General features: G+C 29.5%; 1 protein-coding gene across 2 annotated transcripts in view; it reads right to left on the bottom strand.

The window, feature by feature from the left end:
- Nucleotides 1-2,101: 2,101 nt before the first annotated feature.
- The window catches only part of LOC113788944 (nephrin-like), a 79,719-nt gene continuing 64,851 nt past the window's right edge, over nt 2,102-16,969 (bottom strand). The window contains exons 16-20 of one of the 2 annotated variants that reach the window (XM_075820810.1): nt 12,213-12,264; nt 8,339-8,685; nt 7,883-8,255; nt 5,786-6,144; nt 2,102-4,353 (exon numbers count right to left, since the gene is read on the bottom strand). In XM_075820810.1, the coding sequence (XP_075676925.1) occupies nt 4,093-4,353; nt 5,786-6,144; nt 7,883-8,255; nt 8,339-8,685; nt 12,213-12,264 (1,392 nt within the window). In that variant the 3' untranslated portion in view covers nt 2,102-4,092. The remainder of the gene's footprint in view (nt 4,354-5,785; nt 6,145-7,882; nt 8,256-8,338; nt 8,686-12,212; nt 12,265-16,969) is intronic. The other variant, XM_075820811.1, reaches the window with a different exon arrangement.

Below are 16,969 nucleotides of genomic sequence, written 5' to 3'. Positions count from 1 at the left end.
ATGAAATGATTTTGAATTGATAATCTTGCCATTGTAAATAATTTTTATTTTCAATTTTGTTGTCAATTAACCAATGTATCTTGGTAAAACAAACGAAAAAAAACAGGATAGAAAATCAACGATATTTTACCGTATATAGTCGGATTTGATGAGCCATGAAAGTGTTAACAAAATTCACTTATTGTTACTTAGTCTTTTTTTTGTTGTTGAAAATCTTGAAATAATCATAATGATGAGCGAATTCAATTTAACCATCATCATTTAAACAGTGGCTATCATTACGATGAATTTACAAACAAACAAACAAACAAACAAATGGTTCAAATAATCACCGGAACAAAGAAATAAATAATTCACTTTGAAATGTTAATTTTATTTTTTGGGTTCTGGTGTATACTTTGAATTGAAAAAAGATTTTCACAAACAAAAACGGAATCGATGCTCTTTTCACACATGAATTGATCATTTACAGAGCAGAATAAACACATTTTAGATTTGAATTCATCTTTTTTTTCATCTTTTTTTTGGTAGGAAATGCTCAAACATCAGTGATGATAATAATGATGAAGTTTATTCAACAACAACCAAAATTTTCGAGGAAAAACAATCAAGAGAAAATAATAATAATAACTTTATTCATCATATTCATTTCGTTTGATCTTTTCAATTTTGAATTTTGAACACAAAAAAAAGGTGATTGGAATAAATTACGATTCGATTGTTTTTCTTAGCAATTTAAATTCATTTTCGTAATACGGTTTTTGCTATTATTGTTGTTGATCGATACTTTAATAACTTTTTTTTTGCAACAATCAAATTGGTCAAATTGGTTCATAGTTGAATGTGTGTATTCAATTCGTTTCAATTTCTTCAATATAAAATGATCCGATTATATTCAAGTTTTTGTTTTCAATAAATAAATCGATCGATCGATAGGTTGTTGATGTTTGAAATGAGAAATATTTTGTTTGCAGTAAATACAGTTCACTCAAAACACACAAAGAACCTGGATATTTTGGACAAAGAATTTGACGTCAAACATAAAAAATAAATGATATGGATCTTTTCAAATGAAAAAAAATGTTGTTGGTTCGTACTTGTCCAGTGTGAAAAAGGAAATGAAAACATTTTTTACGTTTTGGTAAATGATTTTTACCCGAAAAGAGAGAGAAAAAAAAAGTAGAGATATCTGGTTAGATTTGAAAATAACCAGACAAACATTAAATATAGAATGATTATGATGATGATATTTAGATGATGATGATGGTTGCCATGACTTGCTACTTGTCATTTTGAATTGTTCATTTTCATTTTCGATTTTGGATCGTCCACAGTCAGGGTGTTAGCTATGCTATGCTATACTATAGTGGCGGTATAGAATTGTAATTATAATTCATTTCCTCATTGAGCCATCAGTCAAATTGAAATAACATTTCAACTTTTCATTATTATTATTATTAATAGCTTTCAATTCTACAAATTTCACAATGAATTACGTCATCAAATGAAATTATCTTCAAGGATATAGCCATGATATTATTCATGTAGTTATCAATGATTTAATAAAAAAACATAAATGCGAAATGAATGAGGAAAAAAACCAGAAAAAAATATTCCAGAAACTATAGTGGATGACAACGACCGTTGAATTTAAATTTTTCCATTTCTTCTTGTTCTGGTAAAAGACTCGGTTAATGATAACCAGGAACTGTTTTGGAAACAAAAAAAGAAAGAAAGAACATTCACCTTTCATAAGTGTTGACGTTGTTGTCGTTAACCTGTATCACCCAAATAGTACCAGCATTGGATATTCATAATGCTATCTCTATTTAAACTATAGGTGTGTGTGTGTTTCATCGGTCGATCTACTTACTAGATTCTTTAGTCCATTCTAACGGTTAGTCCGGTAATATCAAATTCTTTTCTGACATTTTCGTCGTCTGTTTTTATCGATTTTCATTTCTATTTTTGGAAACAATTTTGGATCGAGGACAATAACAATGAAAAAACTTTTTTTTGACAGCAATTCAATTCAACAATTTCGAAACGAAAAAAAAATATCAACAACGCCACCTTTTATCCAGAATCAACAATAAATTCGTTTGATTTATAAAAAAATTTTTATTATTATTTTATTTAAAATTTATTAAATTATAATTATAAATTATAATAGCAATTACACAAGAAGAAGAAGAGAAAAAATGACAGAGAATATTTACATAAATTTTACAAATTGAATTCATTTGAGTGAAAAGAAAAAAAAATCCAAATTTGAAATTTGATTTGAAATGAACAATATTTTCGGGATTGTTGATGCTTGCTTGAATCGATTCAATCAAAATATGGCCGAATTAGAAAAAAAAGGTCGTCGTCGTTGTTGTTGCTGTTAAGTAGATATAATTTATGTAATGTTACTTAATTAAAGTTAGTAATACGACTCGTATGGTAGTAGTTTTGTTGATATATCTCGGGATTCAAGACCATAAATTTTATCCATCGTAACCAAATGACATTAACAAAAAAAACATACAAAGCAAAATTCTGAACCAAAAAAAAAAGATGGAAAAGGCCTTTGAGATTTTCTTATTTATTAGAGATTTTTTCTTTTGCTTTTTTTTTATATTCTGCTTGATGAATGAATGAATGGTACAAATATGTTACATATACAGATATGATACGAATTTGGGCAAATAAACAAAGTTTTTAATAATAATAATAAAAAATAAAATAAAATGACAGGATTTGTATATAATGTTTGTGTTAAATATTTACAACAACAATGATGAACAACCCAGTAACATTCTGTGAAAATGATGTTGATAATGTTTTGCATTTTTTTGTTGCTTTCTTTTCTTTTATTAAAAGTGTTAATTAGAGAGGCACATTATGGCCATATATAAAATGAGAATTTCAAAACAAAAAAAATTGATCAAAGAAAAGATTCTGTGTTGTAAGGATGTGAATATCAAATTATAGAAGGATCGATTAAAATTAGAAAAAAAAGAAAAACACAAAATCAATCTTGAGAAAAAAAAAGGTGGATATCGTCGTCGTCGTCGTTGTCGTTCAATTCAATTGACTAGTCTCTTGATGAAGTAAATCAGTTGATTTTTTTGTGTGTTTCGATAATAAATAAGGCACATGAAATGGATACATTTTTTTCCTATTGATTCCATGTTTTATGTGCTTAGAGCAAAATATGATTCAAATGGAAAAAAAATTCAAAAAAAATTTACAATAACGGTGACATAGATTTCAATGTGTGTGTGTGTGTGTGTGCTTTCCATGGGTCCAAAATTCGTTTTCCAAAAAGACAGAAAAAAACATCAAGTTAAGTAGGCGGATGATGGAATATAATCACACTGATGTTTGGTTCATAGTCAATTTGAAATCAACTTAAACTTTACTTAAACAACGATACAGAATACACACACAAGCAGTCCAAAAAAGCAAATATGGAATCGGGCAGGAAAAAATTGATTGATTGTTTGAATTTTTTTTTTTGAAAAAATATAATAGAAGAGTTGAGAGTTAATAATGTGAATGAATGAGTGGATCAGAAATAACTTTTTTTCTTTTCTTTTTTCTTTAACGTTTCATTTTTTTTTATTTTTAAGAAAAATCTTTTAAATGCTTCAAGCATGGGTTGTATACACACACGGAAAACCAAGAAAAGAAGAAAAATGTTGAATTGAAAGAAATCGGTTGGATGGTTGATGGCTGATTTCGTATACACCAAGTGTCAAACTAAGCGCCCGGAATTTTTTTTTTTTCTTATAAAAGTTTTTCTCTTGACTAAGTTTCACTGTAGATGATGTAATGTAATGTAGAAAGCATTGGTGATTTTTTTTATACTGTAAGAACTTGATTAAATGTTGTTTTTATTTTCTTTCTTCAAAACGATTATACAACGGTAATAGCCTTCTTTTTTTTTGTTTCGGTAATTGCAACTTTTTCTTTTGGGTTCAACAATTTTCTTAAAGTAGTTTGAACCATCCGCTGGTAATGGCACACAAAAAACAAATGAAAAACATACATAGACATCACACACACACACAGAAAGAAATATCACATGCACGACATTTTTTATTTTCAAACAAGATGACCAATAGGAGTGATTGGTGGCTCTTCGGTAATGGCCGGCAAAAATGTGGTCATCGATCCATTTACTGTTGTTGCTGCGGATGATGATGGTGGTAGTTGTTGCTGTTGTAATGTTGATGATTGTTGTCCCTGTGGCATTATACTGCGTAATGGCGGAAGTGGTGGAATAAGACCACCACCACCACCGCTACTAATTTGACCATTTGATGAAGAAATTACTGTCGTTGATGGTGGTAAAGCATTTGATGACTGCGTAAAAAAATGAAAAGAAATAAAAAAACATTAGTCATAATGAAAAGTATTGGAAAAAAAATGTATAGAATCCAGAGATTCAAAATGCAGTGCCAAAAAAAAAAAAAAATATAAAGAAAACAGTAACGGCTGCCCACGGGATCTAAAATCGATTGCTGCTTATATGTATGTTTGTGTGCTGTGTTCAGAATGGGAATTGAAACAAATCAAATGGCAGGACATCAAATAAAAATGAAAACGAAGAAACTGGGGGGGGATAAAATAGAAAAAATTTAATTTTCTATTTGCTTTCTCTCTTCCCACAAACAAACAACTACCATCATTCATTTTCAAATAAAACCAATGCCCTACCGATTTTCAATCGGTTCAAACACCACATAGGCCAACAACGAAAAAAAATAAAAAGATGATCGTCAAAAATGGCCCAGGAGAGAATTTTAGGAAGAAAGAAAGAAAGCAAAAAAACTGGAAAGAATTGCAAGCAAAGCAGTTATTTTCGTAAAGTTGTCTTATTTGTCACATCAAACAACGAATATAAAGAAAAAAAGGAAATAGAAAAAGTTGAAAGCAAACAATTTTTTCATTGCTATTCTGCAATTTATTGAAAACAAAAAAAATTGAAATTTTTGGCTACAAACAAACATTTGGCTATTGAATCTTGAATTGACTAGAAAAAAAACTGTGAAAATAGGAATTTTCTGTTTCATTTTTGCTACAAAATGATGATGATGATGTTAAGAAATAGCATGACATTCATTCATTCATTCATTGATATTTTCTTTTTTCATTATCATTCTTTTCGGTATTATCCGTTTGTTTTGATTCAATTTTTTCTGTTGTTGCAACAGTATTGATTCAACCCAGGCATCGTGTGAATTTTCAATTCTTTTTTTCTGTATTGTTCTGATTTCCTTCTCTCTTATTCTATTTGAATTTTGAATGATCGATTTCAATAATTTTCCATTCAATTCATTTTTTTCTCAATTTTAAAATTCTGTGGCATAGATTTTTTTTTTTGACGTGCATTCTGTGTGACACAAAAGATTTCCATTTTTTTCTTTATTCAGAAAGCCTTTTCTTTCAAAATTTTTCTTGCCCGAGATATAATCCTCAAGAAAAAAAAAATAATCCACACATACAACACGCTGAGAGAATAAAGAATATCTTTATATTATTGTTGTTGTTGACGTTGAAACACGATGTTGAAGTAAACAAAAAGAATTTTGAAATTGTTCCAGAATAATAATATAAAGGAACAACAAAAGAAAAAAATAAAGATATTGATAAAAGTGAATTTGATTGAAATTGAATGAATCAAATGAATCAATGAATTGATCGATCGATCAATCAATCAATCAATCAATCAAGAATTTAAAAAAAAAATACCAGAAAAATAAATAAAAAAAATGAACGGGTATCGGATACATACCGAAATGAGCGTTCCATCCGGTCCAACCAAATGATATGTAGTGGTGGAATGATCAACATGATGATGATGTGTACCACCAATTGTACCATAACCATTGGTGATCATATCATTTGATGATGGTGGTGGTGGTGGTCCATTCAATTGTATTTGCATTGGTCCTTGTGATGTTTGTATAGTACCAATTTGACCATTGGTCGTTATTAATGTACCACCACCAACAATATTATTTGTTTGATGATGATGATGTTGATTAACATTCATTGCAGCTTGTACAGCTTGATGATGTTGTTGTAATGCATTTAGATAATCTTCTTCAGCTGCTATTGCATTATAAAATGCTGCTGGTGCAATATCTGAACCTAAAAATCAACAAACAAACAAAAACCATCAAAAAAAATCAGTCTTTAAAGTTGGAAAAAAAAAGAAAAAAGAATTCGAGAAGCAAAAAAAAGCCAAGAAAAAAAGCATAGTCAATAATAATCTTGGTAAGGAAGTTTTTTGTTTTGTTTGTTTCATTCACTGAATATTCTTAATTTGTTTGTGATGATGATGATGATGATTAGATGGTGAAGTTTTTCTTCTTTTTTTTATTTTGCAATGAAGAAAGACAGAAAATAATATAGTCATTTTGTGTGTGTGTGTGTGTGTGTGTGTGTTAATGTAAGTAATGTGTCGTAATTTGAAATGAAACAAATGATGATAGCAACAGCAGTTAGTGAAAAAAAAAATAAAAAAGTAAAAAAGTAAACGGAAAATAAAGAAAAAGTTCATATCAAATGAAAGAAGAAAGAAGACTTATTTATTTGAAGACCTGTATTGTTGTTGTTGTTGTGTTTTTCATTACCGAATTTAATACTGACAAAAGTTACTTTTATGTGTTTGTGTGCAGGTTGGTTGAATGCATTTTCATTTCATTTTAAGGAGAATGAAAGAAAGAAAGATAACGGAAAATAAACAACAGTGAAGAAATTAAATGAAAGAAAAAGAAAAGGAATCACAGAAGGAATCATTCAACATGGAATCAAAGTTAGTTGTGTGAAAAAAAAGAAAAGAAAAGAAAAGAAAAAAAATCAATTGAAAGCAAAGCAAAAGCGGTTATATTTTGAACTGTATTCTTCATCATATTCATCAGATTTGGTACTTTTTTTTTATCTATAGTAAAATGATGATGATGATGAGTCCCATGGTTGAAATCAAACTTAAACTCAAACTCAAACTCAAAACCAAAAACAAAACAGAAAAAACTAATGAGAATGTTTATGATTCTATGTGAATGATCATCATCATCATCATCATCATCATGATGGAATTAATAACGCTTGAGAAATGATAATGAAACACAAGTGATGATTACAAGTGTGATATAGATAGATGTTTGATGAGAAGAAGAAAAAAAAACAATAAAAAGAATTGAGAATCAAATATTATTAGTATGGCTGTGGGCGTTTCGTATGCATTTTTTTTTTTTTTTTTTTTTTGAAGAATAATTTTGATATGTGAAAGACATGTTTTCAAGGGAATATTTTTGAAAGAAAAAAAAACCAGCCAAATTGAATTGGTTAACATTGAATTGAATGAAATGAAGAATGGAGAATGGACTTTTGTAAAGATATATCAAACATATTTTGTAAGTAACCAAACAAAAAGTCTGTATCCTTCCTTCCTTCATATATATTCACTGATGATGATGATGATAGTAAATGAAAATTATCTAATTTGAATTTTTGTATGTGTGTGTGTGTTCAGTATAGGGCGTTCAATATGAAATAAGTAATATTTGAAGATGCCTCAAGAGAATCAATGGCCCCATTATTAGTTGTGGTAAACAAAATTGTGTTTTTACTGTGGAATCGACTAAACTATAACTGATTCAGTTGAGGAAAAAAAACCGAAATAATAAAATTATTTAGTTTCAATTAAGGATAGAAAATGAAATGAAAGAATGAAAGAAAAGCCAAATCAATTATCATCAAAACAGAATTGAAAATGATGAGTGAAAATGTATGAGGAAATTTGGGTAACTAGCGAAAAAAAACAAAACAAAACACAAGCAAGAAAATTGAAAAGAAAAACAAAAAATAAAAAAATAATGGGTACCTAGTGATGAATAACGTAGATTATTATTATTATTTGTTGAATAATGTACAGGTATTGATGGTGGTCTTGATGGTGGTTGTGGTAAAGTATTATTGCTACTATTGTTATTTGTATTGATCATATGATGATGTTGTTGTTGTTGATGATGATTTAGATGAAAATTATCATCATTCAAATTCAAATTCATCATCATCATCATTGAATTTTGATTTGATTCATCAATTAAATAGGTGCTCATACCTCCTCCATTAATTTGACCATTCATCGAATGTATTTGACCGGTAGCACCTTGTAAATGTAATGGATGTTGTTGTAATATGTTGGTACCAAAATTTGGATCATCCAATGCCATAATTGAATTGGCTGAAATCTCCTGATAATCCATTCATGATTGGACAATCAAAAAAAAATCAAATAAAAAACATTACATCGGGAAATTAGCATTAACAATCATACCATTTCATATTCAGTTTGTCCAGAAAAACGATCATCACTTTTTTGACTGTTGAATTCATCTTCACCTGGTGCAGGTGATCCACCACTTAATGATGTTTCTGTTATTATTATTCCATTTTTACCATTCATTAATGAATGATTATTATTATTATGGCCAATATGATTATTATTAAGATGATGTGGATGATGATGATGATTGGTTAAATGATGATTATGAGAATTTAAACTATTCGATATTGTTGATGGTTTCAATGTACCATTTTGTCCATTAGAATCATAAAGTTCTATTGTTGTTTTACTACTGGTTGTTGTTTTACTATCAGTACCACCAGAATATCTATCACTTTCTGTATAAATCAAATACAAAAAAGAAAAAAAAATAGTGAATTAAACTTTGGCTTTGAAAAATAAAAAAACTAATTAATAAAGAAAAGGCACGTTTGGTGGTTTAACATTGTTCACATTCATTCATTCATTCATTCATCATTCAAGACTTGTAACAGAAAACAAAAAAAAAGAGTTATAATCCAAATGAAAATATATGAAATGTATCATGATCCATGTGATCAAGCGTGATCCAATATATGATTCAACCAACTAGCCAAACCAACCATACATTATTAGCCATTGAGGCAAAAGTGTTGGCCAAACAAACAAACAAACAGAATAAGTGAGAAAAATCAGTAAAGAAATATTATTAACTTTGACAAAAACAGCATTATGAATTATATTTTCTGTCAGAATAATAATAATAATGTGACAAAAACAGAAGCAAATAAAATGAAATGGTAAGCAAGGTAAATCACAAAGATTTAACTCTTTTATTATTATTAACTCTGTGTTCTCACGTTATTTATTTCATTTCATTTTTTTGCCATTTTACCAAAGATAATAAATGTCAACACAGGAAAAATATTAATCCTATGTGTTGATAGAATGTGTCGGACAAAACAACAAAACAAAAACAAAAATATGAAGCTAATTAATTTTTGCGGACTGAAAACTAATAAACATCCTACGCAATGATTTTCATATTTGATGTTTTGTTTTGTTTTATTATTATGAACAATGAGAAAGATTCTGATAAATCTAAATATTGTATGTGAGTTTTCTCGTCATTTCCGTGAAAACTTTTTGGAAAAATAGGATATTTTTAATCGAAAAAAATAATTCAGTCTTTTTTTAGATTTTGTTTTGGAATCGATTTTGTTTTTCGGAATCAAAAATGTTAATAGTTTTGGTATTGAGACCGAATTCTTTCACTTTTTTTTTCTTCCCATATATAAAAATATGGTAAATGGCAAAATTTAAATGATAATAATAACTGTGTATGTTGCCAGGGAAAGAGAGAGAAAGAAAGTAATGTCATTTCATACCATCAACGGCCATCTTATCTTATCTTATATGGATACCTTTATTTTTTTTATCAATTTGAATACACATATATGGACCACTAATCAAATACAAACCAAACCAAACCAGAAAAAAAAACCATAAAAACAAGAAAAATGTTTTTTTTTTTTTGATGAAAGAAATATGTAAATCTTTTTTTTTCTTTCCATCATCATGTTGAATATTGAATATGAATGGACCAAAAAATTCGTAATGGTCCATTTTATCATTCATTCATTTCATTATATGGTCCATTTTTGATAATTTAATTATTCATAATCATCATCATTTTTTTATGACGACAATTCAAGAATATTCTTGGACTATCATATATTTTGAAAATTTGAATGCTTTGAATTTTTCATTTTTCAATAGAAATTCTTAGAAAAGAAAAATTGTGGTCACCAAAAAAATGAATGGATTCAAAAGTCAAGAAAAAATATATTTGAAAGTAAAAAATTGTTCAGCAGGAAGAATGGAGGTTAATGAAAATACCTCGCCTATATAGATATGCATGTGAAAAAAACTTTTCCGCATACATTCAATGCATCCATCAAGAAAAAAAAAGCAAAAATGATAATGACAAGCAGAGTATAATGTGGCAAACAATATTTTTTTTTTTAAATAGTCAGTTGATGTGTTGATGCAAGAATTTTTCAAAATAAAAAAAAAGCTTACAAAGATCAAAAATTCACTAATAGTTTTTGTTTGTTTGTTTGTTGGATGTTCATATTTTTTCATTTATTTTTTTTCGTTTGTTTGTTTGTTTGTTTCATATTCATTATTGTGCCCAACATTCTATTCTGGTACAAAGTTTTCATTCTCTCTCTCTCTCTCTCTCTCTCTCTAAACACATTTGGAATTCTGTCTATAGCAGCTTTAGTAACTTTTTTCCTGTCATCATATGATGAGTGTGATATTCACACAGACCCAACAGAAAAAAAGTCAATGAAGGAAAGAAAGAAAAAAAGATTGACTTTTGATTATTATGGTCGTCGTCGTTGTTGTTTGAAATAGAAAAAAAAATCGTTGGACCATTGAAAAACTATTTATACCAATGGAATTTAGGCATAATGAAAATCAAATGAATGAATGAATGAATGAATAATTGGAAGAAGAAGAAAAAAAACAGTAGAATATGTGTGTGTGATCCTAGCATACGGAATAAATCAGTGCAAAAAAAAATGAATATTGCCAGTCGGTCCCAATTGTACAATTTTTTTTTTTTTTGAACAAAAGTTTTTTACCGAACGCTGAAGATGAAAAAAAAACTTGCATACTTGATTGATTTACAAAATGAACAATGTTAGACGACATTTGTTCTAAGAAATTATCAAATAATCAATGTCTATTTTGATACCAAAAAAAAAAATAACAGTGGTTGAATAAGAATGATATGAAATTTTCAGAAACTTAGCCAAAAAGATTCATTTGGATTGAAATAGTTTGTTTTTTTTTGCTTATTCAGGCAAACTTTGACTTGTTCCATATTGATGTCGTGGAATTTATTCAGTTTTTTTATTTTTGCATTCTGTTCATATCAGGGATATTTTGTTGACTGTTAAACAGAAACTATGACTAATCTTTGAATTTCTTCAATGTGCATTTGGTCTTTATTTTCTTTTCTTTTCATCATTCAAGCATCCATTAATTCTGTTGTTGTTGTTGTCCAACTTTTTTTTAACTTATTCAATCAAATTCACACACATACAAAAACAGTTTGAATGAATCTTTGAAACTAGATTTATTTTTCACAGAATCTTAATTCAACAACAACAACAACAATATTTAGATAGTTGACATTGCCAGAGGACAAACAAATCAAAAGACATGGATAGATAGAGAAGAAGAAGAAATGGTCAACCATGGACAACAACAAGATTGACATCAAGTCCAGTCAAGTGAGTGTTTGTTTTCAATTCTACAACAAAAATAAGATTTTAAATTCCAAATGAAAAAGGGAGACAAAAATCCAATCTTTAGATGTAAATAATAAAACTAATCTCTCTCTCTCTCTCTCTCTCTCTCTCTCTCTCACTCAATTTTTGAATTCGTTTACATTTAAAGAATGAAATAGAATTGAAATGTCCAATTGTTGTTGCCAGAATCACAGCATAGAATCAATTGAAGAATAAAGAATTCATTTAAAGAAAGTAAAAAGGCAAATGATATGGAATAGACTAAATTCAAATGAATGAATGAATGTGAATGTGAATGTAAATTATCCATTCAGCGTAAAATTCAGTATGTTAAACTTTGTGTACAATATGATATGACATTGGAATTTAGCAATAATAATGGTCGTTTGGATTAAATAGCTATCAATATCATTGCAGATTGCATACAACACAAAACAAAACAAAAACACACTTAGTGTAACACATACAAACAGACACATAGAATTCTATGAATATTTGAAAACATACACACACACACACACACACACAGAATTCAATCGATAAATAATGTAAATAACTCTTACCTTCTTCATAACGTTTACGTTTTTTACGTGCACGTAAATAAAAAACAACAACCTAAATTTGAATAGAAAGAAAAGAAAAGAAAAAAGCAATCAATACAAAAAATAAATATGTGATGTCAAACAAAACAATTTACTAAAGTTCATAATTAAAGACATAAAAACAAAAGAAAATCGACGGTATTTAAAAAGGAGAAGAAAGAAACATCTGGGTAGAGAGTTTTTTTTGTTGTCAGTCGAAAGCTATGTTTTATTTTATGTGATTTTGTATTGATAAAATTTAAAATTTGTACGATTTTCATATTTCAAAATAAAGTAAATTTTCTTAAATAATCTCGTGTATCAAGTGTGTCCTTTTTCATCATAAGCCAGTAGGATAAAGAATCATCAGTGTATCCAAGTCCGGTCGACGGAATCGATACGAAAAAACTGAATTCATCAACCTCCAATAATAGAAAATTTTTTTTTTCGTCAAGTAAAAACAACTGTGATATTTTTAAAGCATCATTTTAGTATTGTGATAATTACAGTGTCAAATTAAGTGTAAAAGTGTTGTCGCAGTTTTTTTTTCTTCTTCTCGTACTTCATTATCGTGGTTATCGTGGGTTTCGCTTTCGTTGATCAATTCAGATTGTCAAAATTTCAAGTTTATCGAAGCTGATTAAAAATTTTTTTTTTCTTCTCCATTTTTTTTCTTCTTGTTAATCATCCATCAAAGAAAAATCGCATCAAATTTCGCGTACACAAATGTCCCTTTTTCTTTGCTAATTACACAATAAACAAAATTTATCAAACATGACAAACAAAACAGCTAGTGAAGAATTAATTGATCAATATAAAACAGAAATTTTAGAATACACTTTAGTTCATAGGAAAATAGATACATTAGCTAGATTATGCCACGATATCAATCAGGATAATTGCTTAAAGAATTTAGTCAGGTCGCAAGACTATTTAGAAATAATTAACACAGCTAATGACCACTATGAAAAATGGCAAGCAAGCGGTATCAAAGATCTGCCGGATCGTGAAAGTATTAGTCCCATCAAAGAAACATTGATGAATATTATCGACACAATCAAACGAAAATTGAATGATGAAAAGAAGCGTAACGAAAATCAACAAGATAGTGCATCCATTATTACCACGCAGCATCAATCACCAATATCGATTTCTTCACCGAACTACAGTATGGCAACAGCATTTTCGCCTACAGTGATTTATGTTAAACCGGCAAATCAACAAACATCACCGAATACTACCCAACAACCAGAACCGAATGATAATCAACAATCAACATCGAATATTGACAAACCACTAGAATCTAATGACCAACAACAAGCAACAACGAATCTTGTCCAACCACCAGAATCTCATGTTCAGCAACAATCGACAAACACCAATCAAATACATGATATTCCACAACAATTTCGACCAGAATTTTATAATCAACCATATTTTCGTGTACCATTTAATATGAATCAACCAACATATAATCCACAAGAATTTCATATTCCGCAACAACCTTCAAATACCAATCCAATGTATAATTTACCACAACAGTTTCAACCAGTATTTCATAACCAACAAAATATCGGAGCACAACCATTTATGATCCCACCAGAAGTGAATAATCATCAAAATTTCAATCACAATTTATATCATGTACAAGATCGAAGAAATGACGAAAACATAATGATTAAGTACCAATATCTTATTCCAATGTTTCATGGTTCATTCGAAGAATTTCCAAATTTTCGTTCTACATTCGATGAATTAGTTCATCATATCAGAATTGAACCGGGAAGAAAATTATTGATACTGAAATCAAAATTGGGTGAAAAACCCCGCGGTATCATTGCAGGAATATTGGATTATCATCAAGCATATTTGAAATTGGTAAACCATTATTCAAGTACCTTTTCACTTCGATCCGAAATATCGCAAAAACTCGAAGCTTTACCGAGGGTGACCAATGAATGGGATCTAAAAACCATGACTGATAATCTGGTTGTTGTACAAGAAAAATATGGCATTTTGAAAATGAATAAAATGAACGATGCCTATTTGGAATCGGAATTTATGTCCATTGTCGGTAGTAAATTTCCATTGGAAATATTACGAACATCAGATCACTTGGCTGACACCGGCTTGCGATGTGAAAAATACATGGCTGATTTACGATATTATGTCGAAAGAAATCAACGTATAGCCAATATTGTCAAACATGAAGAAATACGATCAGCTAGACGAACCAACCCAACAAGTCTTAATCTTGAAATGGTAAATTTGAATAATCCGGATAGAAGATACTCGTACGATGGACAATATCAAAATAGGAATCAGAATTGGCAAAGATATTCACCAAATCGTGATAGACCAAATTGCATTTTTTGCCAACAAGACCATCGATCAAATCAATGTAGACTATCGCTGCGAGAGAGAAAAGAAAGTCTTGATCGACGAAATAGATGTCATAAATGTTTGAAATACGGTCATAACGCACAAAATTGTCGTCGACCTTTAAAATGCTTTTTATGTAATGGTGATCATCCAGCATCAATCTGTGAAAATAAGAATAATACAGAATCAACAAATGTTCAACCGACAGCTCCACCGACATCACGACAAACACAACCAGAATTGAACAATATTAATTTACCGAAAAAGGGATTAACAAAAATTTTGATCACCATCAACAAGACAGAATGTCATGCTCTATTCGATTCTGGGTCAACAAATTGTGTAATGAACACTGAACTACAAGAAAAATTGAAATTGGTACTTGAACCCGAATCTATTCCTATCAATCAAGCAGCGGCTACCGGAATGGCAATTGGTACCGTAACAACAAGAGTAAAAATCGGAATTAAAAGTCGACAACAAAAATTTTACGTATTACCTGGTCTCCGCCATCTTATTCTAGGCGTAGATGCAATGTCAATATTTAGTCTAATCCGTGATCCACATGGAAATATATTACAATTCATTGACAGTACATTCTTTAAAATACCAGGTGAGTACCTGCAAAATAATGAAACAAATGCTATCCAAATTGATGATACCAATCGACAAGCATGTGACGAAATTTTAAAAAAACATAATGAAGTATTTGCACAATCAAAGGGTGAGGTTGGACAAATTATCGGTGACTATTGTTACATCAATCTCGAAAATAATATTCCAATTAATCAAAAAGCTTATCGAACATCAACTATTGATCAAGACAAAATAGATAATCAAATAACAGATTTGCTTAATCGAGATTTAATTGAACGATCGACGTCAAATTATTCTTTTCCGGTGGTGTTGGTCAACAAAAAGGACGAAGGTGAAAAAACAAGATTATGCATCGATTATAGAAAATTAAATTCTATCACGATTCCCGAACGTTATCCAATGCCAAACATACGAGATATCGAAGATAAATTATTGAATGCTGAATTCTTTTCTACACTTGACATATCCTCCGGATTTCACCACATTCGAGTTGCTCCGGAAGACAAAACAAAAACTGCATTCGTTACGATGCATGAACACTTCCAATGGAAGGTCATGCCATTTGGGCTCAAAAACGCCCCTGCTATATTTCAAAGAATCGTTTACAACATCCTGAAACGAAATAATTTGACAGCATTTTCACACAACTATATTGACGATATTATAATTTTTTCGAAAACGACAGATGAACATCTTCGACATATTGACCAAGTTTTAAAAGTTATGAAAAAGGAAAATGTGAAATTAAAACAATCAAAATGCTTTTTCATGAAGAAAAGTGTGACGTATATCGGTCATCTCATATCGAAAAACACGATAAGACCATTGAATAACAATTTATCTGCAATAACTGACTATCCTCCACCACATGACAAAAAAACATTACGTCGATTTCTTGGTAAAATCAACTTTTATCACCGTTTTATACCTGACCGTACCGAACTTCTTGATCCACTTTATGATTTATTGAAAAAAGAACATCAATTTAAATGGTCAGAAGATAAGCAAAAATCGTTCGTGAAAATCAAAGAAATTTTAACATCTGAATTAGTAATTCATATTTTCGATCCAAACTTGAACACTATAGTAATAACCGATGCATCTGATATTGGAATAGGTGCTGTATTGAAACAACAAAAAGATAATGAAGAAATTACAATCGGTTATTTTTCACGAAAATTATTGAAGCATCAGAAAAATTACGTGGTCACTGAAAAAGAATGCTTGGCAATAATTGAATCAATCGAATATTGGCACCATTATTTGTACGGTCGAAAATTTTTAATACGAACAGACCACAAACCATTGAAGTACATCAACACACATAAAAAGATCAACACAAGAATTATGAACTGGGCCATGCGCCTTAATCAATATGAATTTGAAATTGATTACATCAAAGGTGAAACTAATTTAGAAGCTGATTATCTATCTCGTAATCCAGATTTCGAAATAAATATCTTGTCGTTAGGCGAATTGGAGAAAATCCATGAACCACTTTGGGCCACACCCCCTAGAGGATGTGTGAAGCATGATCGACATTTAGTGAAAATTCGAAATGGAAAAATGAGATACTATTTACCTGAAAAACATGCTATCGATGAAATTAAAAGAATCCACATAGAGAAAGGTCATCTAGGTATTGTTAAAACGAACAAACATTTTTCGACAAAATATTACAGTATCGGTCAAAATAAAATCATTCAAGATATCGTAAATGGATGTGACATATGCAAAAAAGGTAAAAAACAAATTCGAAA

Source organism: Dermatophagoides pteronyssinus, unplaced genomic scaffold (assembly GCF_027571235.1).
Source record: "Dermatophagoides pteronyssinus isolate colony J.1.1.1.1 unplaced genomic scaffold, Derpt_VIB-CSIC_2022.12 sq0008, whole genome shotgun sequence".
Lineage (NCBI taxonomy): Eukaryota > Metazoa > Arthropoda > Arachnida > Sarcoptiformes > Pyroglyphidae > Dermatophagoides > Dermatophagoides pteronyssinus.
The sequence above is the reverse complement of the archived record's forward strand: the minus strand, read 5'-3'. Positions and strand labels throughout refer to the sequence as shown.